Source organism: Accipiter gentilis, chromosome 10 (genome assembly GCF_929443795.1).
Source record: "Accipiter gentilis chromosome 10, bAccGen1.1, whole genome shotgun sequence".
NCBI lineage: Eukaryota > Metazoa > Chordata > Aves > Accipitriformes > Accipitridae > Astur > Astur gentilis.
Genome location: NC_064889.1, coordinates 4,026,500 through 4,051,912, shown reverse-complemented (window position 1 = coordinate 4,051,912; position 25,413 = coordinate 4,026,500). Strand labels below are relative to the sequence as shown.

General features: G+C 46.6%; 1 protein-coding gene across 1 annotated transcript; it reads right to left on the bottom strand.

Annotated features, from left to right (window-relative positions):
* Positions 1 to 535: 535 nt before the first annotated feature.
* Positions 536 to 24,117, bottom strand: PPCDC (phosphopantothenoylcysteine decarboxylase). Its single transcript, XM_049812572.1, is given in 8 exon segments — positions 536 to 4,069; positions 9,946 to 10,114; positions 12,183 to 12,311; positions 15,924 to 16,019; positions 21,472 to 21,638; positions 22,000 to 22,062; positions 23,524 to 23,626; positions 23,628 to 24,117. Coding segments are annotated over 8 exon segments (930 nt in total). The 5' UTR covers positions 23,745 to 24,117; the 3' UTR covers positions 536 to 3,983.
* Between the last annotated feature and the right edge of the window lie 1,296 nt (positions 24,118 to 25,413).

The following is a 25,413-nucleotide window of genomic DNA, read 5'->3' as shown; positions in this document are numbered from 1 at the left end:
GCAGCGGTCTGGAGCCTGAGACCTTGGAACCACCTCCCTTTTCCGCTCAAAAAGTACTTGCCCCTCACTCAAAGAGAGGTTGTGAGTCGCTGGACTGAGGATGGGGAGTAGGGCAGGGTGGGGGGCTGGAGCACCGGCGAACCCCGCAGCTCACCAAGCTCACCAGGCTTCATCTTTGCAGGAGTAATCCCATGCTGCCATAGTCTTGCAATCTCTCTCTAATCAATAACTAGTCTTGCAATCACTGTGTAAACCTTACAGAAGGAAGATTCGCTTCTCAGGGCTTTATTTGGGTATTTTTAATTCTGCCAGAGCAGGGAAAGCCCATCTGTATGAGCACCCCCACATTCTCACTTGCCACCACCAATTCATCACCCCTCAGCAGCCATCGCCCTCTCCCAGCACCCAGCCCTGCTGTGGTCGGGTAAGAAAAAAAATGCTTCCTGCTGCCCCGCGCTTTCGAAGATACGAAGCAGGCGGCGTCCCCGCTCGCCGGGCGGCCGGCAGCGCCGCGGAGGTGCGAACCCCGCCGGCCGGCTCGCTGCAGGCAGGTGTCAAATCCGGAGCCCCGGGGTGTGAAGCCGCTGCACGCAGGCTCTCGAAACCAGGTGCGTCGTGGAGACGTGACTGCTCGAAAGCCTAAAAGTGGGGAGGTTTTATCACTTCTTTTATTTGAGTTCACATGCCTTTACTCTTGCTGCAGGCTCCCGGGACAAAGGCGTGGGATGGGACAAGCATGTGGGATGAGACGCAACTCCCATGCCAAGTGACAGCGGAGGGACTTGACATCTGGGGAGCCAACTCCTGACCAAAGCACCGTGCTCGGAGCCAGACCATCTGGATGCAAAGCAGCACCACGACATCTCCATCCTCCTCCAGTGCTCCACGAAGCCAAGCAGCAAAGGGATCACAAGTTTGGGATGGGGGCAAGCAGCCAGAGAAATGGGTGCTCAGATTCACATCCGAGCCCAGGCGAGGTTGGGTCTAAGCGCAGGAAAGGAGGAGGGCTGCTGCCTTAGCTGAGCTTTTGTCCCAGCTGTTTATCGCTCCCAAGCCAGTGCTGAGAGAAACAGTTTTGAGCAGCATGAATGAAAGTGCAACGCAGCAGGTTTCACAGGGATGCTGCCTTGGTCATCAGAGATTTTCACGGAAACAAAAAATCAGCGGGCGGCTTCGAGAGAAGAGCTGAAGGAAAAGAAAAAGCACGCAGGCAGCATCTCGGGCCTCCCCTGCGGACCTGAAACATACACAAAACTGCACACAATGGAGATGAGCTTGTCTGCTTTGAGGAATTCACCACTCAACATCTCTTGGCGACCTCAGCAGCTAAGTGGAGCCCAGCTGTCCTGGTTCGGCAGCAGCAAGGCTGGCACTGCCTATTTACCGAACCTGTACAAAGCCCTAGTTTTGAATCAGGCCCTTCGCTCATCGCCCCAAGCCTTGTCCTAGTATGGCATTGTCCCAAAGTCCCCTGCTAAGGCAGACAGGGCTTCCTCTGGTGTCTCTGCTGCTTTTCCACAGCAAGCAGCCAGCGAAGCGTTCCTGCCCCCAGGCTGCCTGCACCTACCTCGCCATGGGTGGGGATGCGTGCCTGCGCTAGGGGTGGAAGCTGCTCTTGCTTCAGCCTTCTGCCTCTGAAAAGGAACTTAACTGTTTCTTCTATTTGCCCCGAAGCATGGGTTTACCCCAAACTGTAATGCTATCATGACCTGCCTCCAATTAGAAATCACAGCAATTATGCAGAGGATCATTTAGCAGCACAATTAGTATCTGTTTCTGCAGCAGAGATGAGACAGACCGGGAGCAGGAGCGGTGTCCTCTACAGAGAAGTTTTCTTTGTGGGTTTTTCAGCAGCTGTGAAAAGTTCTCCCCTCATTCCCTCAGGTTCTGCTCAGCTATACATTTGTGTTGCTGCCCTACATATTTGCAGGACAAAGAATTAGCTCCCTTTATTCAGGGATCTGTAAGTTCTTTGCAGGCCTTAATTGAAGCCTCTCAACAAGCCTGAGAGGCAACTCTGTAGTCTTCGCAGTTTTCTTTCTGCCTGACAGATCAGGCCACTAAGACTGGTGTCAGCTCTGTGTGCGATCAGGCGACCTGGCATAAACTCTCTATCTAAAAATGCCACATTACCCCCTTTCTGCTGAATTATCAGAGCTTGCGCTCTGCAGCGTACACTGTACACCACCTTGCCCACTCTCCAGTGCCAGAAGAAGCTAGGCGATACCTGCCAACGTTTCCAGAGTAGCTTAAGCCAGCAAACGAGACTTGTAACAGATGAACACTCTTATCAAGGACATTGTGTTTTGACCTGGTATGAGGAACCTTACTGTCAGATTTTCTGCATTGCCAAGTCACGGACTAGGAGGAAGGATAAGCAACTCCAACCGCACAAGATATCCACGGCAGAGCCAGAGCAGAGCCCCAAGGTCGAGTTACAGCTGCAACTGCCAGAACACATATTTCTCTGTAAGTAGGAGAAACAAAGTTCACTAGAAAACTCATGGAAACCAAGAAGCTTCTCTTCTACTGCCTTCAATAAGCTTAAAGAAAGATCCTCTGATAGGTGGATAGCTTTCATCATGCTAAGAACATGAACAGACGATGCAGCTCACACCTCAAAGACTTCACTAGCAAAACACAAAGTTCATGACTAGGGTACCACTACGGCCCATCATGTGAGCCACAAGCTCTGCTCACATGAAGATCCTTCTGACTTGATCCCCAGAAGCTCTGAATCCCCTGATCTCTGTCAGTGGAAGAGCCAAAAATGGGAAAGTTCAGAGGTTTTTATTTGTGTGGAATAGATAAGGAAAGCAAACGTAGTCCGATAACCTCTTCCCTCATGCGTAGCCGTCTGAAGGTTGTCCCCATAGGCAGGATGCACGTTCTGTACCGAAGGCCTTAAATTTGACTGGGTCTAGTTAAAAATAAACTCTCTCGGTCAGCAGTGCTCTGCTACAGCAACATGTTCAACAGCCCCAGTTTGCTCCCATTACCCTCAGGAGCAGGATCACGTTTCCAAGGAAAGGCTGGACTGGGAGAGCCCTGGCCGGTCTGGCCCAAGAGGTTACAGGGTTTCCCAATTTTTTCGTGCCAGTCAGTTAATTTTCAAGCCGAAAAGGATCATCATAGGCGAAGTTTGACTTCTCTCCTTGGGAAACACCCACCCTGGCTTTCCACAAGGACCCAGCCTGTTCATTTCCTGATCGGAGCACCCAGATGGGCAGGTGTCATTTTGGTTCACAGTTGACGTCTGCATCCCTATCCAGTCAACAGATACAAAAGGGCAAAGGCTAATTCGAGGACTAGATAGCTTCCTTCAGTAATTTTTTTTTCCCATCTCTGATAAAAAACACAGGCAGACGCAACAATTTAGCAATGACGTTAGGTGCAAACACCCCCCAGAGCAGCTACAAGAGGCAATTCTTCAGGGGCAGAATTAAAAGCTCTCTTTTATTAATTTTCTGGAGGGCAAATGCTTTTTGGACAGTGACTCCTGCTGGAAAGGTAAAGCCAGCACAGCTACGGACCAGTTTTTGGAGAGCAGGGATGTCCCCACACTGTCATGCTGGAAGGGGCTGGCATTATCCCCATCACCAGGATTTGCACAGCACTTTCCTCTCTGGCAGCTCTTGGGGGAACCACTGGACCTGAAATACATTGGCAAATCCTTCTGCAGCCTCCTCGGAAAGGAGTACATGTGAAATACTGGGGGCCAAGTGGCCTAAGGGAACGTTACTCCCTCTCTGTGAGATACCATGGAGTTTTCCCACACTAAAGCAGCATGTTCTTGGCTTTGGTTTCTGAAAGTCTGCAGTGACGTACCACATTTCAGTTTGGCACCAGCTGGAAGACAACCGTTTGACTCTTTCGGTTGAAAAGCACACTATAGGTACGCATGCCATCTTGACTCAGCTTCCTGTTGGTTTTATCTTCAAATCATCATGGAGGCACGCAAATACAATTTACATGCCAAACCATCAGCTCTGCGTTGACAAGTCCCGTTCTTCAAGGATCCTTTTCACGCTCTCCACAATGGTCCACACTTCTGCCATGGCACCTCGACCTGCAGGGTAAGAGCAAAACCACATGGTGAAATCCAGGTCCCACAGAGACAGCATAAGGCACATGCTTCCCTGTCCCAGCACCTCTCTTCTCCACATGCCATACTGCTGTGGAAAATGAGATGCACAACGGTGGCACAGCACAGCAAAGCTCACCAAGTATCCCCACGTGTTTCCTCGTGACTTGCCCAACAGAAAGCAACTGTGGAGGCCAGAGGATCTGCTCAGTCCACCTGGTTCTGCAGGAATTTTGTGGCACAGTTGAATGCCATCAGGGGAGGAGAGCGAGAAGAGTGTTCATGCTAACTTAGTTTGGCTCCTAACTCTTAAGTCTAAGCAGGAGTATAAGCTCCTCAGACAGTCAATGAAGAGAGGCAGGAAACCTCAAAAGGCAACTCATATGACCTTAATAAGTACCTCATGTTCTGAATCATCTCCAGAAGTGTCTGCATCTAACCCCTGACCGCACAGGGACGTACTATCTTAGATCACACTGCCCTGGAGGCAAGTGTGCAAAAGTGCCCCCCAAAAGCATGTGGATAGCAAAATACCCTATTTCACCTCCTTTCTCCACTGTAAACATTGTGTGTGTTTGGTATCTTTTTGAAACGGCCTTTGCCTATAAAAAAGACTTGCCGAATTCATACCATTCTCATGACTCTGCAGTTAGACCCACATTAGAGAAAGCTGTCCTGGATTCACACCAGCTTGAAACTTGGGAGTAATTCTTGGAGAAGACTGAGTGCTGGACAGAACAAAATGTAAAAGCTTTTCCTTTCAGACTGGTTAGTTGCCAGATGAACATCTAATCTACGCTGCGCTGTTGCTTCCCTCTGCAATATTTTTTAAACTTAGGTTCAGAATTTTAAGGCCAGAGATCATTAAATCATCTTCTCCAACCTTGTGTACTGAACTCAGCACTCAGAACTCAGTCCATTCACTCCTGTAATTTGCTTGGGGCTGAGGAAAGATACTTCTTCCACTAGCATTTGTCTCCACTGGAAGATTGAAAAGATGGAGTCTCTGATGATCTTTTGTTCTGCTGGCTAATTGCTCTAATAATTTAAAATACGTGCCTTATTGGTCATCAGAAATTAGTCCTGGGAGGTTTTGTTTTCCTCTTTTTTTCTGGTCTGCTTCCACAGCTAGGTTAGCGAGCGCACAGATGAACAGCTAAACCAGCAGCCTCCAAAGAACAGTAACAACTTGAGGGCAGGCAAGAGGCAGAGGGGAAGGGGAAAAGCCATCCTGACCAGCAGGGAGAGGCGTTTTCTTCTAGGCAGATTACAGGCCTGAATCTGCCCAGACCCTCAGTTTTCCAGTACTTTCCTGTCCCCGAGCCTTGTCTGGGACAGAAGGTATAACTGGATATAACTGAGGATTTGTGATGAAGAATGATATTTTTGGAAGGTCGAGAAAATTGGGTTTCCTTGCAAAGACTCCTTCTCCACTATGCCTTTTTCAGATGTGTAAATCCCAGGAGGTTTGAAGCATCCCATGGATGAGCTGCAGGCAGATTTGGGCCCTTCTGATCTCCTAACCTTGAGGAGAAGAGCTGCAGCTGACAGGTCCTGCTAAGCAGGAGAAATTCCCTGCCTGCCTCTGCACAGTTTGGCAGAGCTACACCCTTGGAGAACATTTCCAAGGCCTGCCTTTGTCCTCCACCACCCACTTCCTCAACATCTTTGGCAATTCACAGCTGGATTTTTAGGTTTAGCAGAGCAAAATCTTGCTAAGCAGCCTGTCTTACAGCACAGCTCATGCCTACAGGTAGAAATCTTCCAGTGTGCCAGGCTCCAGAAACGCAGCCAAGGATGATGAAGGTACCAGCAGTTTGGAAACATTTTTGCAAAGGCAAATTGCTGCAGGCCCATGTGTGGTACAGCACCTCTCAAAGCTCTCTTTATATCATGGCACGTGGATATCATCAAGGCCAACAGCTGGTAACCTACATTTAACTATCCAATCAAGGAAACATTTTAATTATCAACTCAATTTAATTTATTTTAACTCTCTTTTAGCTGGACTTTATGTCTAAAAACACCCATTTACTAAAGAAGAAAAATTAATCAGGTAAAGCTTGTAATGCAGCAACTCAGTGGCAGTCAGAATCTCGCCCATTTCAGGTGAGACCAGCCACATGAGTTGAGGAAGATAAACCTCTTTTACAGCAAGACAAACCACAATGTCAACAGACAAAACTGATGCAAACTGAATTTCTTTTCTTCTGCACCAGATGTGTGAGCTTTGCTACCTTCTGCTTGGATTGAAGATGGGCAAATGCCTTTGTGGATGAAACCCACAAAACCGAAATTAGTGTGGAATAAGAAGCCTTGGGGTGAAAGGCCCGAAAACAGAGGAGAAGAGAGGAAAAAGTGGTGGAGACTATCTTGGGTCTTCAGAGACCTGGAGTCCATTACTGCTGTGCTGGTTTTGGTTGGGATAGAGTTAATTCTCTTCATAGTAGCTAGTACAGGGCTATGTTTTGGAATTGTGCTGGAAACTGTTGATAATGCTGAGATGTTTTCATTATTGCTGAACAGTGCTTACACAGAGTCAAGGCCTTTTCTGCTTCTCACACCACCCACCAGCGAGTAGGCTGGGGGGGCACAAGAAGTTGGGAGGGGATGCAGCTGGGACAGCTGGCCCCAACTGACCAAAGGGACATTCCAGACCATATGACATCATCATGCTCAACAATAAAACTAGGGGAAAGGCTGGCCAGGGGGCTGCTGCTCGGGGACTGGCTGGGCATTGGTCAGTTGGTAGTGAGCAATTGTTTTCATTTGCATCACTTGTCTTTCTTGGGTTTTATTTCTCTCTCTTTGTTATTTTCCTTTTCATTACAATTTGTTATTATTATTGTTATTATTATTATTTTATTTCAATTTTTAAACTGTCTTTATCTCAATTCATGAGTTTTCTCACTTTTACTCTTCTGATTCTCTCCCCCCATCCCGCTGAGGGGGAGTGAGCAAGCGGCTGTGTGGTGCTTAGTTGCTGGCTGGGGTTAAACCACAACAACTGCTTTGCCATAATTAGCCTACATACTGCCAGAAAAATCCTGGCATTTGCCAACAGGAAAATCTTGTTGTGAATTGACTCACAAACACAAGCGGAGTCGAGTCAGATGTGGCTACTACTGCCCCAGCTGTCTGTACCATCCCTCTCCTACAAGCTCCTTCAGGAGTTTGTTCTCACAGTAGAGACAGCTGAACTGAGTATGAAGCAGCTCCCAAATGACTGCTGGTAGAATGAGGTAACTGCTGATCAGTGCTGGTTTACTTTGCCATTCTGAGCTACCAGCCACAGCAATTCACATGCTGCTTCTCATGTAGCTCACACATCCCTGTCATAAGGGCGGCAACCCTCAGCAAAGGGGCAGGGCGGAGCAGCAGAAGGTGGAAATCATGTTCACCATGCAACTCTAGTCCATTTGTGCTGGTGAGTCAACTCACATGGCCCTTTTGCATCTCAGGTCCCCATCTATGAAACAGGGATGACAACAACACAGCTCTGCCTCAGGTGCATGAACCTGCAAGAATAAGCATATGACCCATTAGGAGGCACTCAGCTGCTTACTACAGGAATAGAGATCCTATATACGTACTAAAAAAGATGAAGGGAAAAAATAAAGGACAAAGAAGCTATGCCAGATGGCCCTTCCACTTCTGCCAAAACGTCTGCGCAGAATGACCTCTTTTGGGCGTTTTCCCTTAACATTATTACAAGTACGTAAGAAATTTGATGTAATCAGGTCTAAAATCCCAGCGGGGGCATAATTGTCCAGGATATTTCAACTGATGCCTGAGTTACTTGACTACACTTACCTAACTGTAAATATTTCTTAGTCTTCAGCTCCAAAAAAACACTCTCTAGAAGCCCTGCACCTACCGAAGAATTCAGAAACTAAGCCAGCCCTAGAATTTAACCATGAAGAACATTTTAACATCCTGTCTTCGCTACAGACTGTTTATTGAACTATCTGACAGAATGGTTAAAATCCTGCTGGAGCTGGGGTTGTTAAACAGAAGTACGAGTATGCTACTGTGCAGGTAATAGCACATTTGCTATTATGGCTAGAACTGGGTGACGTTTTACAGACAATTTGTCCAAGAAAATTTTGATTAAAAAGTGAATCCATTCATCCAAATTGCTTGTATAAAAGCCCTTCTCAAAACTTTCCAAAAGTCAAAATACCTCCATTTAAAGCAGCTCCTAAAATACAAATGAGACCATTTTAGTAGTATTTCTTGGCACTGCAAGTTAAGTCTTCTGAAACTGAGCATGACAGCTTTCCCTACCCCTCTTCTTTCACTTCACAGATAAGTCTGATGTCAAAACCCCAAATCAAAACTCAATTGGGAAGCTGAAAAGTAACCCAGGCAACAAACAACAACAAATTTTAAATGCACATCCAGCTACACCCTCAGCCACGTCTGCAAAGCACTTATTCTCACTGTCTGCTTTCTGGGATAAGACATTATCCCTATGTTAGAGATGAAGAACTGAGGCACGATGAAAACAGCCCACAGTCACAGTAGACAGCAAGGTCAGGACAGCCAAATCCCAGGCTGATAACACTCACCGCAAAGCCTTCCTTCTCTTTGATCTACTCTCTTCTTGAATGAGTATTTCTTTTAAATATCAGGCCTATCTAATGGCTCATTTGAAAGCCTGGCTTGCATGGTCTCTTAAGACTACTTAAAAATTAATGAACAAGAATAATAGATATCAGCTAGCACAGGGCAAAGCTTCAGTTTGTTTGAATAAAGCCTGGCCATAAGTACCTGCTGCCCACAGTTCAACATCTTGAAGGCCTGTGGCGGTGCAGCGCCCTGCCCGGGGCCACTCTGAGATCTCAGGATAAGCCATGCATGCTTTGGGAAAACCTCCCATTGTGCTGTTACCTTGATTACAAGGGTGTCAGGCACTCTTTGACCACACCTGGGCCATCTGCTGCCTGAATGGCACATCAGGACCACCCTGATATTCCAGGATAAGCCATGCATGCCTTGAAAACCTCCCATTGTGCTGTTATCTTGGTTGCAAGTGCAGAGACTTATGGGCGCCAGGCACCCCCTGGCCACACCTGGGCTATCTGCTCCTTGAATGGTACATCAGGATGACTCAGCACGAATTGTGGCCAGAATGTAAAACAATGACCAAAGCCAATAATCTCGAGACCCTATAAATAGCGATCCCAGGAGAGACCCTTTCAGCTCTCTGGGGACTGTAGCAGGCTGTGTGACCCAGTATCTCCCCCTGAGCTGGGACACCTCTCAGGGTAGATTTCGTGAGGATTGAAGACTGTCCGTCGATGATTTCTCTAGGACTTAAAGGCCAGATTTTGCAAAGTTTACTGACCATCTGTTGATGAATGTCGGCACATAAAAGTGAGTAATTTGTGAAACTCACAAGAGGGAAATTTTAATCGAAGGTTAACCTCTGTGTGTGTGTATCTGTGTATGTTCATTTGAAGTTTGGTTTGGAACTATTTTGCCTGTCTCTGTGATTTGGTTCAGAACTGTTCTATCTGTCCATGCGCGTGTGTGATTTGATTTAACCTCCAACCCTGCTGTAAGTTTGGGGTGATCCTTGCCATTTTTGAATATTTAACTAAGTCACAAATCTGACTGTAACAAATTCCATTGAATCACTGTGTTAAATTGGCTCAAAATAAGGTACTGTTGAAGTCATACAACCTAATCTTGTGATCTATCTCAAAAATATTAATAAATCCTAAATTGCTGCTAAACCAAAGCTGTGTAACAAAACCTCTTTCACGACAAGGCCACACGGCAAAAGAACGTACATCCCTTCAGGATAAGAGCAGCACTCGTGCAGGAAGAGTCAGAAGACATGCAAAAGGACTGACCTTCATCTCCACACACTAGTTTCTTCACCACACAGGGGATCTCTGTGTAGCCAAAGCCTTTCAGCTGCTCCACCTGCTGAGCTGTGATGGGATGTTCCCACATGGCTGTGTTCATAGCTGGGCAGAAGAGCAGAGGTTTGCTCAGATCCCAAGCACGGATGACACAAGTCTGCAAGAGAAGCCAAGAGGTTCAGCTCTGAGATGGGTTGTCTTTCCTCATTCCTTCTCATCACTTTGCTGCACGGAAGCGCTTTCCCAGCCTGTGTGTCATTAGGGGCCAAAAGCCTCAATCTGTCAGTGCAGCTGGACTAGCCCACAGGCAGATCCACTGGGCTGAAACTAATTTGTATTACATTCCAGCAAAGCTCATCTCTGACAGGCAAGAAAGATGAGGGAAGCAACAAAAAGGATAGATCCCATCCTACTCTGGCATGGGGCCAAGCAAGCAGCCCAATCGCTGGAGCAAACCAAGCTGGAACATGATGCGTGCAGACTGCCAGCCCATGGGGGAGACTGAGAGAAGCTGAGGGGTGGCCACAGATCATATCAGCTATAGAGAAATCCCCAGGCAACACTTCAGATAAGCCAGCCGTAGAGCTAAACACAAAAAGTTGGCAAGTAAGCCTTTTTCAAATGATATGCCAACTGGATCTGTAAGTCCTCACAGGGGGAAGCACTGCTGCTTCCAGGACACAAACAGAGGATAACATGAACACATCTGGGCTGTTGCAGAAGATGCTGGCAGATTACAAACCATCTAGCAGCTCCTGCGTGCTACAGGGAATCATATCTGACTCCTCAGCAACACATAACTTCCAGATAACCCAGTATCACCTCATCTCCTTAAAAAGATAAATGCTAGTTGCTCTTAATGCAATGTCCATCAGTTTCCCTAGGCCTAGCAGCATTTAAATCATGCAAAGGTAACTTCCCAGGTAGCAACAGTCCCCAGTACAGGGTCTCTGCTCAGATCACAGAGTACTTATGAGAATCCTGCCCATCCTTCTTTATGCCCTGTGATTTGAACCCTTCCCAGCACAGGAAAGTCTGCTAGAATCTGTTCTAACCTGCCAACCAGCACCTCCAGCACTTGCTTTGCTTTGCTGGAGCTACCTCTTCCCGCCACAAGGCTCTCTGAAAAGACTGGCAGGAGTTTGTGAAGCCATGCATCCCTAACATCCTTCCTGAGCTCTTCCCCCTGCTACCACCATCAGATGTACTACAATACCAAGGGGACCCAGAAGGATAAGACATTGCTTGTCCCTCCCACAGCTCTTTCTGGCTTCTCTCAGATCTCCAGTGATCTACTCACACAAATGAGGGCTGTTGCTCTGGGTGTACTTTTGTTTGTTCATATGCACTTCCTCTTACCTGAACAGCTAAGTTGGTCATGCAGGGCTCCCTGGCCAGACCTGATGCACTACCCTCCGTTCCTAGTTCTAGCCTCCTTGCATTATTGAGGGGTGATGCACCACAGCAACATTTGCGGATCTGCAGCTTTTTGGCAGATCTTTTGGGTGGCTAATGCTTATGACTTCTCCTAATGAAGACCTAATGACGAGACACAAAGCATTCAGTCCGACTGAAGGTCCCCATCACCCAACAGAGAAGGACACTCTTTTAATACACTTTCTGATCAGCCTTTGAGTCGGAGCACTTTTAATACCAGAAAAACAAGCCTGAACAAGCAAAATCCCCTGTAGCTGAAAATGGAAGGTAAGTAAGTGTGAGCATGTTCGAATTTCTGTGCTATGCAGTTAGGTGAGGGAGGAGGTGAGGTAGCAGGAAGTAAACAATTTTATCTGATCTCACAGGTGTCTTTCCAGATTGCATCTAAAAAATGCAGAGAGGAACTCAAAAGTGAGTGCAAGTGTATATGCGCACGCCTGTGTGTGTACATGCATGACAGAGAGAGGGTGGAGTTAGAAACAAAGAAATAACCACCCATCAGAAAAAGCAGGAAAGGCACAAAGCAGAGACTGGGAAAGAATGGAAGAGCCTGATGGAGCCGAGGAGTGGAAAAAGATGTAGGTCAGGGAAGAAAAGAACAACTGTTTGAGAAGGAATAGGGGAACCATACTGTAGGAAGAGAGAGACAAGCATGTGAAGTGGGAGCAGAACATGCAAACCTCACTGTTCTTGATGCTGCAGAAACATAAGACTTTCCCTGAAAGAAAGGTCAGACAGTCTAACGCTGGGAGGTGAGAGAACTCTCAGGCAGAGCGCCAGTTACTCACCAGCAGATTGTCACAGATGCCATTCGCAAGCTTTGCCAGCGTGTTTGCATCAAGAGGTGCCACCACCATAAGGTCAGCCCACCGTCTGAGCTCAATGTGCAGGACTGGGTCCGAACGACCTTTCCACAGCTGTGGATGAGACGACATGCAGATTATGGAATCCTCACAATGAACACTGTGAGTAACAGTCACTTAATCAATACCACATTAGTAACCACCATGTAAACTTAAGGGGAAAGAATTACTCTCATATCAAGCAAGATCTGAGAGCGTGGGGAACCAGGGACTGCAGCCACAGTGCTCACTTTTCTGATTTTCCCCCCTCCTCCAGTGAAGGCCGTGTTGCAGCTACATTTAGAAAGCACAGTTAACAGACAGCACTGATGTGCTCAGTGCTTTACAAATGGGTATCCTTTCCCCACAAAGACAATTCACACGTCCAACCATGACAGATTTCAACTCACAGGAAAGAGCTTTCACCATATACTTCCCATTCACATAATCCCTCAGCTTCAGAATTGTTCATAAGAGCCCCCCCAACACACAGCATATCTGAGCGGAGAAAAGAGCTCCATCCTATCAGCCAACTGAACCCAGACAGGATAAAGCCAGGGGTCACATTTCCTGAGGAACCCATGTGATTTATAAGCTTCAGATGTCTTTGAAGTGAAGCTGTTTACCAGCTTTTAACGAGGTATAGACCCCTAACTGCACAAGTCTCTTTCAGTTAGGATGCACACCCCTACGCATACTCACAGCTGCAAAGTAAACCCTCGTTAAGTACAGTAGGGAACAGTCCTGTTGCCTTTCTCTAGGATGGATAAGGTTTAGCCAGCTGGGCACTATCCTCCTCTCTTGGCTCTTAAGTGAATATTTCTATTTGCACTAAAGCTCTGAGTTGCTCGAAAGAGTCCTGGTCTTTTCTTAAGAGCACAGTTAACTGGGAAAGTGTCAACAGAGGCAGCAAACAGCATCAGGTGTTCAATCCCCAGAGGACACACACAACCACAGGCCAGCAAGAGGTGCATCAGGGCCACAAACTGTTCCTTCTCTGAGTCACTGGAAACCACAACAAAAAGACAGCATCCGGAAAGCTGGTGCTTCCTGACACCTTTCCCAGCTTCTCCACTCAAGTCTATTTTTTTCTAGTTTTATTTTCAGAATAAAATATCTCACAAACAGACGTGAAGCAGGCTTATTTCCCTCCCTTCTGTCAGAACGGCATGTTATAAGGGTTCCCGTGGTGGTGCGTTTCTTCCCCCTCTCTGGGCTGATCTACGAACTCAGGAAGTCTCACTAGGCCTTAGCATAAGTATAATGAGTCAAGCAGTTAAGTGTCCCTTGACCGTACCAGGAACCCTCACATGGCTAAGACAGGGAGTCACGCAGACTGTCTCAAGGACTCCTGCTACCCAGCGAAAACAAAAAAATGACAGTAGAGATAATTTGTTCTCTCCCGACAACCTTGAGACATCCCAGTCCTCCCCTGACAACCTTGGAGCATCCCGTATCTGAATCTTAAGTCATTCTCCGACAGCCCCAGAGCATTCCTTATCTGAATCGTAACTCACGTGGAACGGTACCAGCACAGCTGGAATCCCAGTAATTTGCTGATGACTAAAGCCAATCACCTCCTGAACCTACAAGCAGTGGTACTGAGACTCTTTGAGGTCTCCTGGACCGCAGTGGGCTGCAACCAGCATCTCCCTCTGAGTGGGACGCCTCTCAGAGCTCGCAAACTTTTCTGTTTGCAAAGATCGGAGGTCTGTCGCCAAAAGCTGACGAGACTTGGGCTAATTCTTTCTGCTCCTTGAGGCTCGACCCTTCATTCATTGAGAAAGATGCCGAAGCATTCAACGTAAATATTTTCACTGAACTTGAGGGGAAATTTTAACTTGCTTATGTATATCTCTTAGTGCCTTTATGGACGTGTGTGTATACTAATCTGAATATTCTATAGCAAGTATATTACAAATTATTGCTTTTCAAATCTATACTTAAATTACTGTCGTGAACTTCAACTGTGAATGAATCTCAGGCTGTTATTATACTCATAATCCCTTTAGATATAAACTGTTGACCAAATCTGGGACTAGGAGTTGATCCAGCTGCACCTAGACTCCAACAGGAGTTTAGAAAGCAAGGGAATCTTCTCTGAACCTCGTGACTCAGCAGGAGGGTCTCCCTTACCCTTTTTACATTCCTGATCTCGGCACAAATAATGAGACATCAATTCTAACTCGATTTTTCTTTGTATATTTCTATTTTACCCTATCTTGTCTTCGGTCTCTGTATACCTCATTTTAGTCTGATTCTAACTTAATTTTCCTGTGTACATTTCATCCATGTATTAAGTAATAGAGTGAACCTTGCCATTGAATTCTGTGAAGTCGCACTTTTATATAAATTCCTATTAAATCATATTTACTAATACCACTGGAAGTGATTCTTTGAGCAGACCAAACCACTCCACAACAGCTCCATGCCTGCCTTCCAGTGTGCCCGCAGACCTCAAAGCCTGACCTGCACCTCTTCTATCACCCCACCAAGGGTTCCTCAGAAATAACTGCCTGGAGCTGTAGCACCCTGGGACCCAGCAGATCTCCACCACTCTCCTAGGTGAGCCAGAAAGCTTCCTGGCCATTGCCATTAGCATGCCTCTCTCCACACAGAAGTGATCCTCACGTGTGAGCGCACTGGCAAGAGTACTGGTAAGAGTAGATCACCTTGTACTCAGATTGGTACTGCAAAGTAGAGATAAAATGTATAGGAAAAAAAAAGATATTTATAAAATGAACCTCTTCATACTCGGGGACTCTCAAAGCATGTCAGCAAAACTGTAGTCAGGAGAAAAAGCTCTTTTACAAGGTCTAGAGATGTTCACAGCCCTGACAACTGAGCTATCCTTTACTGGAATGGCTCTTCTATGTATGCGCAAGAGTACAGATGCAGACACCTCTGAGATAAACACTACCTCCACCAGGAGAACCTCTCTAACTTCCAGCCACCTGTCACACTGGTGCCTGCCATCTCCAGGTACTGGCCTTCCTTCCCACTGCTACATCAGGGTGGCCCTACCAGCACAAGGTTATCGAGTCAGACACCAGCCTGAGATTTAAAGCAATGTAGGTAGTTTTGTGAATGTCAGCAATGCCTGTAGATTCAGAATACATAGTGTTAAGGAGAATTAAGCTGTTGCCTTCATGACAAGTATGACTCACGACAAGCACCAAACACCCTCACCACGACTCTGCAGTGGCTTTCTTGACATTTCCTGATACTCCTCTCAGAGCTGCGGATAGCAGCTAAGCCCAGCGTGGTAAGAGACCACTTCTACCCTCACTGCCTCCTGCAAGTCTGCTAGGGCGGTACAAAATCCTCCGGTACAGTCAGGGCAGCCTTTCTTTTATTCCTCATTTACAGCATGGTTGGAACCACATTCTTTGAAAGCCATATTCCAAAGCATACATTACTAGAACAAAGAAGTGAGTCTTGGCCTGGGATTAAAAAATAAATGCGGTCTCTTGCAGAGAAACTTAGAGGAACGCTTCTATTTGTTGTTCAGCACTTGAACAACTAAGTGAATCTCCCAGGGAGCCTGCTTTTTTTCTGAAGCATGACCCATTGGCCTTCTGCAAGTTGAAGGCACGAGTGCATGACAAAACTACTTGAATTACAAAACATGTGGCTAGTGGGGACAGGACAGAAGCCCTTCCAGTCTCCAAAGGAAGAACAACTCACCTGCCACTCATCTTCATCACTGTAGAGGGTGACAGGAATCTCCTGGGCTTTGTAGAAATGCTTTGCTCTCTCAGTAGTGACCACTTTCACTTCAAGCTAATCAGAAAAGAAAGAGAAAGAAAGACCAATGGTTAGACTTGAGGATAATCCTGTAAAGCTGAGTAGAGCAGGAGGGCTCCAGCCGCAAAGATTTTGAAAGCTATGCAGATTCTTAGAGGAACTTCCCCTATTCACAGCTGAAAGACCAGGCCACCACGGGTACTCACAGGAGCCAAAGACTCATTTCATGCCACCCTAAAACGGGCAGGTGCTGAGTCACCACCCGCCAAACACGTTCACATGGCCAGTTCACAGTGGGGACAGCAGAGAGGACAGAGCAGGTCAGAATGAGATGCAGTTCTGCACAGAACTTCAAAGTGACAGTAAGAAGCAGCAAACCAAAGCTTTGTGAAAGATGCCCTTTAATCTCAAAACACGCCTGCCAAAGGGAGCAGGAGAGCATCTTGCCTCAGTGGATTCCCTTAACCACAGCACAGAGGACTGCTGAGCGGTGGCATGCCTACACGGCACTTGCAGGATCATTCTTCCCACACTCGGAGCCAAGAGGAAGCTCTGTGCCAAGAGAAAGCACTGTGCTGAGTGATCAAAAGAACTGCTGAGGGACAAGTGGGCTAGCTGGGGCTCAGCAGCACCAGCACAAAGCCAGCCCACCTCTGCTGCACAAGGCTTCACAGGAAAGAGTGGCTTTGGAAGAGAGAGAACAGTTTCTTGGTTGAATGGACCACGTTGTGCACCTCCCTCTGTCTCTTTCTGCCCCTGCCCCCACTCTCTCGATGATTTCCTGGTGCCAAAGGTGGAGAGGTAGCTACAGACTACTGGATGCTACTTTTTAAAACCGCGTTAATCAGACTTGCTCCAGCCAGGGGCAAAAATACCAGAAGCAAGTCAGAGCTGTGTCTTCCAGCTATCCTTCCTACCAAGGTAAGCTGTTGGAAAGAGGAAAACCTCTGGGTAGATACGTTCATAGCCCAGGGTTTCTGTGCAGTCAAAACAGTAAACCAGTGGCTTCCACAAAGGAAAGAGACTAGGTGAAAGTGTATGAAGGTTCTCTCCAAAATCTTAGATAAACCTGCCTGCTTCGTTGAAAGCCAGTGCAACCTTCAGTTATATGGTATATACTGGGGAAACCCTGTTATGTCCCTTGGATGTTTATTTGACATACACACTTATGAGGTGCTAAGGTGCCCTATGACATGAGATCCTTTCATTTCCTCCCACAGAAATCTTAACAAGTGGAAAAAGGTTTTTTTTCCTTGGTATCTACATGTCGCATGACCTACTCAAAGCTGTAGCTCTGACAAATGTCACAAACAGCTGCCTGCTGCATGCAGTGAACCGGAGGTGCTCTGCACACACTGGGATCAGCAGCAAAGCACAGTCAGTGTCGAAGTGGCTCTGCACATGCTGATCAGCCATGCAAGACATGCAACTGTACTTCCATCTGCAATTCCTCCCAAGGATGTACCTTATAACCAGTCAACAGATGGGCCAACACATGGAGGGAGTGGTCCAAAGAGACTGGTAATGTGGAAGATGCACTTCAGGCCATTGATTACAGCAAAAAATAACCATTTTCTTTGTTATTAGCCACTTTCGACCACTGTTTGCTCCTTCAAGCAGTTCACAGTGCAACCCACTGCATGGTCCTATTAGCCCAACAGAGAGATGGGGAGAAACCAGCCTCACCAACAACTCCTTCCCACTAGAAAACTGTGACCTGAGGTACAAAACTGATGAGGCACTTAGTCTGCACACTCTTGCTAAAACAGACTGCTGAAAACCTCCAACCTCCAAGAAGCTATCTTCAACAGCAGTGGTTGAAGTGACAAAACATGTTAACCTATCTCCCCAACACTATCTATTTGACTGGGAATGGAGCACTGTTGATTATCTGTACCCTACATGACTAGAATAACAGCTGGGAGCAGTGGAAAATCCCAGCCTTAGCATATCATGGTCAATTTGGTATTTTTTCCCATTTCCTGAAGAAAAAGCAATGGGAAAATATAGCTGCACATAACAGCAATATTTGGTACTATATGTTTGGTTCTTTGCCTCTTCTAAATGTCTGTTCTTTTTCAAGTGACCCTAACTTGGAATCACAGCTGCATTTCTAGTGCTTTTGAGTGTGAAGATCATATTCACAGCAATCAACCGTACTGTTTCCATATTAACTTCACCTCACAGGAAGGCGTTTGGAGCCACACAGTGACACCCACAAAGGTGCTAATGCTGCTCTCTGCCATGCCATGGGCTTCAGTGAGGTGTTAACCTTGCAGCCTGCAAGATACTGTTTATTTGGTGATTTTAAAGAGCAACGTGCAGTTTCAAGGGGCATGTCTGCTCTCTGAAATGGTACCAGTAGGCCAGGTCTGCACCACAAGTTTTCAGCAGTGATGTTTGTTAGTGGTATTCTTATTTTACAGTTAGCCATAACAGTATAAGGATTTTTAGGTGATACAACTCGATCTACCACATGACATATTTTGTCACTTGCTACTTCAATTGTGTCATTATTCAAAATTTTCTAATCTAGACCAGTACCTCTCTAAGGCTAGAGGACACAGAAAAATCCCCAAAAGACACTTTTGTGGTTTTGTTTTGGTTTTTTAAAGACAGTTATGAAACTATCTCTGGTCTTAAAAAAACCCCATATTTCTTCAAAGCATAAGCCCAGGAATAGGGAATAGCTGGCTATCGAGTACTGCATCCAACCCACTACAAGCATAGAGCATACCAGAGGGATGTTCAAGGACTCCAAGTGGTGGTGACTCCACCACTCCCCCAGGAAAGTTGCTCTATTAGTTAAATATTCTCCCTAATTAAGGTTTTCTTCTGGGGTGGGCTCCTGGTTCCCTTGTTCTGAGCAAGTCCTTCAGGTCCCTCCAGCTACGTTGGAAAGAGATCAGTGTTCTCAAGATCACTTTAGCCTACATTGTTTTTTCTTTCTATTTACCTGGCACACCCTCTGTTTGCCTGTGGATATATCCCTGCTTAAACAGTAAAGGCAGTCTAGCCACGCTCAAAAACTCCTTTACGGGAGACAGTTTAGACTAGTTAGAGCTCTTTTACTTGGACCACTTAAGCCAATTCTCCACTGTAAATTTTACTGCCAAACTGCTCTCCTGTGTTCACGCAATATTGTTGGTCTCTGTTAGACGATTCTCCTGTCACAGCCATTTCTGCTTGGGGTAAGGGTGTGTGTACGACTTTTTTTCATCACTTTCTCAGTATTGACAGCAAAATCTTTACAAACAGACTGAGCTTCAGTAACAGCTGCTGCAGAAGAGAATGAGTAGCTCCCCTGTTAAATGGCACCTACAAGCTGATGTAGAGGCCACCTGGCAGGAGCACAATGAAATGACATGATGTTATTTAAACCTAGAAGTCCAGATGACATCCTGTACCTTCAAGAGCAATACATTTTGCCCACAGAAAGGTTTGTCATTGCCTTTATGACTAAGCAATATCCTGCCAACAGGATTTTTGTCATCATATTCCTGCCAGGCTGTTCAAAAATTCTAGGAATCAGCCTGAGACAACGTGTGTGAGTGTAGCACAACTATGAGAGTTACCCGCAGTGTCCTGACGAGACACTATGTGCTGTCTCCCCACAGCACCAGGTGCAAGGGTAATAACCTGAAAGGTGTAAGCTGATGCTGTCTAAATTTCCTAGATCTTCAAAGAGGTTGAACAAAAGGCAGTAAGATGTAGTCACATCCATTATCACCCTCAAGGAGATGTTAAAGTTTAATGAGTGCAAAATCATATTGCCAAGTTGTTCACCAAGAATCATTTTAGCCAAGACATCAATTTAAACTAACAACTCTGGTTCAACGCTCTGACCACATCTCCTTTGGTATCAAAGCCTTCCTCTGCTCCTGCCCTGCTTCCATCGATGGCTTTTTAAAGTTCTGTTCCACCAGTAAAGAAATTGATGCAACAGGCTCGTGCAGGACTTAACAAACCCAATGGAAAAGTTACACTGCCTCAGCAGGCTTTAGGTCAGGCCTTGAAATCACATCAGAAATGAGTAAATAAATAGTTTTAATTAATAAATTAAGTACCAGAAGCTCCTGGACTGGACACTTCACTTTCACTTTTTAAGCAACTAAAGCCTAAAACCAGAGACCACAAAGCCTACAATGGATGTCACAGAACCTATGGGCCTTCACAGAGAATTTAGGTCCAGCCGTCTGCAGTTTTTAATTATAAATCAAATGTTCAGAGCAAAGGAACACATTTGACCTAGATTCCTACAGTGGGTCATGTGCATTCTTCCTGTCACCTGCAAAGAAGGATGTTCCAAGCACCAAGAGCAAAGGAAAAGAAGCAACAGTGAAGCCAATCCAAGAGACAGAGATGCATATCCTTGGCTCTCGTCTGGTCACCCCCCTCCCTTGGTATCATTTTTCTTTGGCCCACTTACTTCAGGCTAGGACCTTTGGCCTCACTAATCATTTCGGGTCAAGTAATAAATTAACTGAGGCCCCTCTTTGCAACCCACAATTCCAGCCCAGCTGGCAGAACCGGTGCCCAACAGCTCGCCACATCTTCAGTACCCTGTTCAGCTTGGATATCAACATAAATGAGATACGCGTCAGAGTTCCTCAGAGATTGCACCTCTTCTGACTCTATGTTATGTATCTACAAGGTAAAGCCTCTGAAATCATGCAAAAGAATATTCATTAAGCAATCTAACCAATATATCTGCACATTTAAGTACACCCTCTTGCTCCTGCCACTCTTTCATTTCACTGCTCCAAAACATTCACTCAGTTTCTTAAAAGCTAAAGGTTTTCTACGTTTTCCTCTAACTTTATTCCACAGCAAAAGTCAGCACATCTCCCTCTCTGATTCTAGTCACTAGTGGCCTCTGCTGGACACCTCTGTTACACCAGCAAATACACTCCAGCAAAAAAAAAATATAGCAGCTTGTATTTTCTATTTCTGTTTTTACAAGAGATGGTTTCCCTTTGTTGGTCTGACAGCAGTGTCCATTTTTGCAAACTCCACGCCTCAACTATGGAAAACTGCAATATCCTAATTAGAGATTTCAAGTTCCAGAAAGCATCACCTGTGTCTGTAGCCAGATCTAATAATTTGACTGACAAGGACATATTCCAGAAAGAAAAGAAAAACAAAGCAAGGACCTATTCAATCATTTTTGAGAGAATTAAGCAAGCTGAGCTGAACAATAGTACTTTCAAATTCCTGAATCTAAATGTCTGCCTATTGAAATATCCAGGAATAGTTACTGCTCTTTAAGCCTGATATAAAGCTAACTCTTAAGTCTAAAGAAGTATGAAATGATAGGAGAAAGTATTAATCAATTTTTAAAACCAGGAGGAATCCTCCCCAAACAAATTTTCTAACTAAAGGGCTCAAAGCCAGAAGGAACTTTTCAACAGAAGCCACATAATCTCTCCTCAAAAAGAGAAACAGGATAACACCAACTTTACAATACTCTACCAATAGATTTACTCACCCCAGTGATTTTCAGCAATTCGGCAATAAGGAGAGGCAGCTTCAGGGCAGCCACGCTTCCAGTCACACCCACCAGCACATGGTATTTTTTCTGCGGCACAGATGAGCTTTTTTCTGCAGGAAACCCTTGTTCTGGCAGGGAGAAGGGCTCCATGCTCCAATCAAACTCTGCAAGCACAGAAAAACAAAGACACTTGACTAATGGTGCCTCCGAGTGAGACTAGCACAGCAGGGTTCCAACTGTTCCTGAGGGCACAGATATAAGCCTGGACTATGCAAGACCCAGAGTAATTCAGTCTGAGGATGAACACTCAGACCCCGATCCGCAACACTTTCAATCATCATCAGACCTTTAAGCATAGCAGTAGCCTACTCCTGTTTAATTACAATTTTCTCTCCGATATCGGTAAACAGAACGCTAAAATCTGCGCAGGCAGGCCACAAAAGTGTTCTGGTAAAGCCCACGGCCCCCAGAACGAAGACATGCTCTCACATGTGGAACATGGTCCAGATTTTACCATAAACGTACCTTTCACACTGACTGCTGGGAAGACACACAACCCCCAGCCGAGTTGGTTTCCCTTCGCACTCTCTGGTGAGTAATAAATACAGGGAGACATTTTAATAATTAAAAATTTTGGGGCCCTGAGGCAAGCATTATCATCTTACTTCCCACTGGATCACTACATATTTACAGCAGCACTAGAAACTACTCCCTAGCAGGCAGGGAAAAAACCCAAAACAGTGAGTAAGAGGTAGAACACAACAGCCCACCAAGTGAAAACACCTTCTCAGGGACATGAAAGTCAGAATTGCTCACTCCCCCACCAGCACTGAGCAAAGCGATCTGCAGGCCGATGCGGCTGCTTCGGAAGGCAGGCCGAGCAAGCAGCTTTAATTCAGGTCTCCTGCCTCCTTCCCAGCTTCCCTGCACTGCTGCCACACGGATAAATCACAACTGACTCTTTTGGTGAGGAAAAGCCTTCCTCCGCAGAATCGACGTGAGCAATCTCTGCTTAATGAGCAATTAGCAAAGGGTAAAATCACTTCTTGAAAAAATCTGAAAAATTAGTTTCTAGCAAAGACATTACACTGGGATTTGGTAAAGTTCATTGAATTTTAGCGACATCCTTGTTATTTGGAGGAAGTTACTTGGAAGCATTTTGGGTAGAAAAAAAAAGGAAGAAAGAGACTTTTATGCTGCCCTTATTTTCAGTACCAACTTGGGTGTTGGAGTGAGGGGGCTGGATTCCTGAGAGACAGAAACTTTACCCCTTCGCTCAGCCCCCGGGATAATTCAGCAGCAGGTTTCATTTAGGATCCTTCACAGGGCGATTCAGATTATGCCCCTGCAGCAGTTAGGTGGAAGTCTGACCTCTGCACCCAGCCATCGAGACACAGGAGCACAGACATCCTTTCTAACCATCTCGCACCCATCCGCTGCAACACAACAGCTATAACACATTCTTTTTCCAAGCTCTGCTTGGAATTAATGTGTTTAACTCGGGGCCCCTGAGGTTTCTCAGTGTGTTTATAAAAAAAATTGCCAGAGTAAGAGCACGATTTCAGCTTGAGCATCTAGGCACTGATTAGCAAGAGTAGTTAGAGAGAAGGCTAAGCAATTTCAACGCTACTGCAACACTTTACATGTTTATCTGTATCTAATTAAAATTAAGTTAATGCCGTCACAGCAAGGAAAACATCCGCTTCCCTTATGATTACTAAGTGACAATTAATTCGCCAAAGCTTCCACATCTTAAAGCCTGGGGAATAAGACATAATTTTTTAATAGGCAGCTTTCAAAAAGGGCTATTAGCGATAAAACAAAAGCACGACGTGCTGGGCCGCGCTTTCCCCTTACCCAAATCCAGCTCTGGGGAATCAGCCAAGAAGCCATTAGAAAGCAAGCAGCTTACAGTCCTACTTATTTATTTTATTAGCTCTTTAATGCCGCAGTTACGCTGAAAACAGCTTCGTAAAGGCCGCTGAGGCAGAGAACAGAACCGAGAAACCCCAGGGATTTCCCAGACACAAACAAACAACGTTTATATACCGGCAGAGAGACACGACGGAGCCCGCTCAAGAGGGGCCGGGCCGCGGCCTACTCCCGCCGAAGCCTCGACCCGCCGTCGCCAAGCAACGGGGGCACGAAACCCCTCCGCGCCCCGGAAGGCAAAGGGCACGCTGGGAAATACCGCCCACCCCCTCCAGCGCTGATTGGTGCCGATTGCGCATGCGCGCCGCGAAGGCGGGCGGCCCCTGAGGTGCTGACATGGCGGCGGTCGCCTTCCCCAGGCCCAGGCAGCCCTTGCTCGGCCCCCGGGGGGACCTGCCCTGCTCTTCTCTTCCCTCCACCCCGCCGGGGCCCCGGAGCGCTGGGTTTGGGCGGTTGCGTCTCCATCTGCCGGCGCCTGAAGCACCGAGAGGGGCTTTTAGGCCTCGGGTGGGGGGTGCTTGCGCCCCTCAGCACCCCAGCAGCGCCGGGGAGCCCTGTAGCAGCAGGCAGGCGGTTTGGCATTCCTCGGAAAGCTGTTTAAGGATCCGAGTTCGCGGCAAGGTTTTAGAGAGGAGGGAGGGCAACGGAAAACTCACTGCTAGGGAGAAAAAAAAGTGGAAGGGAACAGGGTAGAGAAAAGGGGTCCTTTTCGGCTACTCCTGGACCCCCCCCCCCCCCCCCCCCCAAGGAAGCAGCTGTGGCTGACGGATGAGCCCAGGGAGGCGTGAAACCTTTCCCACAGAATTCAGGGCAGCCACAGAGAGCTGGCAGGGGGAGAGGCAGGTTAAGAGGACCGCTCGTTTATTGTCCAAAGGAGAAGCACGACAGGTCGGGGGGCAGCACGTGCCAGGTGGTCCCCAGCCCTTTCCGGATACAGCTTAAAAGCAGCCGCTCTCTGGGCATCCCTCTGATGGTGTCAGCTACAACTAAGGAAGGCTGGAGCTGCAGGGGCACGCCTCAGTGGTCAGCACTCACGCTCACATATTTAGGAGACGCACCGGAGAGGAGGGTTAGATGCTGAAGCAATGTCTGTTAGTTACAGCTTGTTACAGTTATTATTTATGCATCTTATTGTAAATGCAAAAGGTGAAGTCACTTAATTCATCATTTCTTAGACATGGATGACAGCACGTGATTTGGCATAGTAAGTTTTAGGCTAGCTATCAATGAATTGCACAATATTTAAACCTGATTAAGTACATAATAGGCTCAGCAAAGGATTACTTTTCTCCTTACATTTTATACATATATATATACACACACACACACGCACAGACAGGCATTTTATCATTAGTTGCATTTTAGTCTTGTCAAGAGATGACTGCCTACTGCAGAGTGACTGAAGTGATACCCTTAAAAAGGAAACTATTCTTGGTGTGCTTTGCTGGAAAAGAGAAGTTCCTCTTTGGGGTGGTTCTTGTGGGCAGGAAGTCACATACAAGCATCACCAGACACCTAGAGGCGACAGGGGGCAAGGGGCTGGGGACTCGCACAGCCCTGGCTAGCTGTGGGCATCAGCAGTGGCACACCGAGCTTGTTGTCTGCAGCGGGCAGGAGATACTTGAGCCAAGGGGCTGGATCAGGTTCCATTTGGGCTGCTTTTCTAGGACTTGGAGAAAAATTTGGCTTATTTAAAGTGCATTTAGAGTCTGAAAAGCATCTCTGAGAAGGAGCTTTCCCTACTCCTGCCCTGCAGCATCCATCAGCTCCCATTTACAAACCAATCTTTTCCAGGGTCTGCTAGTCACCTTCCCAGCTGCCACAGCCCAAGAGGTGTTAGTCTGAGCTCAGCTGCCTCCCGCTAAGGTGCAAGATCATTATTTAAAGCTCAGCCTCCCCTAACTGGGCAGGGATTTCTGCACCGGGAAAAAAACACAGCCATGTTTCACTGCACTTTTTAGAAGCGCAAGTGAGCGGTAATCCTTCCCACCAGCCTGGAGGTCTCCT